Genomic DNA, 2,543 nt, shown 5'->3' with positions numbered 1-2,543 from the left:
ATAGTAATAATAATAATAGTAATAATAATAATAGTAATAATAATAATAATAATAATAGTAATAATAATAATAATAATAATAGTAATAGTAATAATAGTAATAATAATAATAGTAATAATAGTAATAATAATAATAGTAATAATAATAATAGTAATAATAATAATAGTAATAGTAATAATAGTAATAATAATAATAGTAATAATAATAATAGTAATAATAGTAATAATAGTAATAATAGTAATAGTAATAATAATAAATAGTAATAATAATAATAGTAATAACAATAATAATAATAATAATAGTAATAGTAATAATAGTAATAATAATAATAATAGTAATAATAGTAATAATAATAATAGTAATAATAATAATAATAATAATAATAATAGTAAAAATAATAATAGTAATAATAATAATAATAATAGTAATAATAATAATAATAATAGTAATAGTAATAATAATAATAATAATAATAATAATAATAGTAATAGTAATAATAGTAATAATAGTAATAATAGTAATAGTACAAAGAGCAGCCGCGTGCAGAGATGCAGTCAGGGGATGGTTAACCCTTTGTGTGTTCAACAGATCTGCACTCTCCTGTTCTCTGCAGCTCGTCTGACTGGAAGTTAGCCTCCTCCTGATCATGCTGTCGGATTTGCCCCGCCCCCTTCTACCCCTCCTTCTTCTCCTGGGCCAATCACTTGAGTCCTCTCTGTCTTCTGGAAACACCACAGAGGTCCTTCAGGATGTGACACTGGCAGCCATCTTGCCTATGACAAACACGGACTATGCATGGGCGTGGCCCCGCGTGGCTCCCGCCCTCGAGCAGGCGGTACGGCGAGTGAACTCTGACCCCTGGCTGCTGCCGGGCCTGAGGCTGCAGCTCGTCTTTGGCAGCTCTGAGAACCGTGACGGTTTCTGCTCCGACTCCATGGCACAGCTGGCGGCCGCCGTACTCAAACAGGCCCACGACCCCTGGGCCTTCATCGGGCCAGGCTGCGACTACTCGTCTTCCCCCGTCGCCCGCTTCACCACCCTCTGGCAGGTTCCCATGGTGACTGCTGGGCCCGTGCGATTGGCTTTGATCAGTACGCAGCCGTCACCAACGTGGGCCCCACCCACAAGAAGCTGGGCGAGCTCGGTGTGAGAATCGGGGAGATGTTCGGCTGGCGGCGGCACGCCATGCTGGTCTACACGGACCACAAGGACCCCAACAACGACCGTCCATGCTACTTCACGGTGGAGGGTCTGTACAAGCTGCTGGGAAAACACGTGACCATCCAAGACCGCGCCATGGAGCCCGACTTCAGCTACGCACAGGTGGTCCAGGAAGTGCGCGACAACGGGCGAGGTCAGAGCGCCCTTCACGTCCTGTTTCCTGCTCCTCCTCTCCGTCGACTCCTGTTCTTCATCTTTCTAACTTTTCCTTTCAATCCTTCCTTCCTTGCTTCCTTATATCCTTCTGTCCTTCTCACCTCCGTCCTCCTGCTTGGTGACTCGTTGTTAATTATTATTTGACTTTTAGCTTCATCGTGTCCTGTGCTGAAACACACACACACACACACACACACACACACACACACACACACATTTCATCTGTCATCCTCTAAGTGAGGCCATCTGTTGCAGCTGGTAACACTGTGTGTGTGAGGTGTGTGTGTGTGTGTGTGTGTGTGTGTGTGTGTGTGTGAGGTGTGTGTGTGTGTGAGAGGTGTGTGTGAGGTGTGTGTGTGTGTGTGTGTGTGAGGTGTGTGTGTGTGAGGTGTGTGTGTGTGTGTGAGGTGTGTGTGTGTGTGAGAGGTGTGTGTGTGTGTGAGGTGTGTGTGTGTGTGTGTGAGATGTGTGTGTGAGATGTGTGTGTGTGTGAGGTGTGTGTGCGTGAGATGTGTGTGTGTGTGTGTGTGAGGTGTGTGTGTGAGGTGTGTGTGTGTGTGTGAGATGTGTGTGTGTGTGTGAGGTGTGTGTGTGAGGTGTGTGTGTGAGATGTGTGTGTGAGGGTGTGTGTGTGAGGTGTGTGTGTGAGGTGTGTGTGTGTGTGTGAGATGTGTGTGTGTGTGTGTGTGAGGTGTGTGTGTGAGATGTGTGTGTGTGATGTGTGTGTGTGTGTGTGTGTGTGAGGTGTGTGTGTGTGGTCGATGGTAACCATGGGAACAAAGAAAGGGTGGAGCATGTCAGTTTCAGTGATGATGATGATGGTCACCATGATGAAGGTCAGTGTTGGAGTCAGACAGCTTATTAACAGTGATAATCACCATGGAGACAAGCAGAGTGATGACATCATCATTGAGGGACAGCTCAGGTTACAGTGTGTGTGTGTGTGTGTGTGTGTGTGTGTGTGTGTGTGTGTGTGTGCTCTTCATCAGTGGTGTACCTGTGCTGCACGCCTGACATCCTCAGGACTCTGATGCTTCACTTCTGAACGAGGGGGTGGAGCTGGACGACTACGTCTTCTTCTACATCGATCTATTCGCTGAGAGTTTGGGGGGGCGGGGCCAGGCCAGGCCGTGGTACAGAGGAGACAAGGACGACTTTGCTGCCCG

General features: G+C 45.1%; 1 protein-coding gene across 1 annotated transcript in view; it reads left to right on the top strand.

The window, feature by feature from the left end:
* Positions 1-569: 569 nt before the first annotated feature.
* LOC306839910 (atrial natriuretic peptide receptor 1-like) overlaps positions 570-2,543 on the top strand; it is a gene marked incomplete at its 3' end in the record, with an annotated part of 24,323 nt that continues 22,349 nt past the window's right edge. The window contains 4 exon segments of the mRNA XM_079368857.1: positions 570-1,067; positions 1,070-1,354; positions 2,367-2,417; positions 2,420-2,543. The exon segment at positions 2,420-2,543 is cut by the window's right edge and continues 13 nt beyond it. Coding sequence (XP_079224983.1) covers positions 647-1,067; positions 1,070-1,354; positions 2,367-2,417; positions 2,420-2,543 — 881 coding nt within the window. The 5' untranslated portion in view covers positions 570-646.

This window comes from Symphodus melops (assembly GCF_947650265.1).
Source record: "Symphodus melops genome assembly, chromosome: 18".
Classification (NCBI taxonomy): Eukaryota; Metazoa; Chordata; class Actinopteri; order Labriformes; family Labridae; genus Symphodus; species Symphodus melops.
This window is presented reverse-complemented; position numbering and strand designations above follow the sequence as displayed.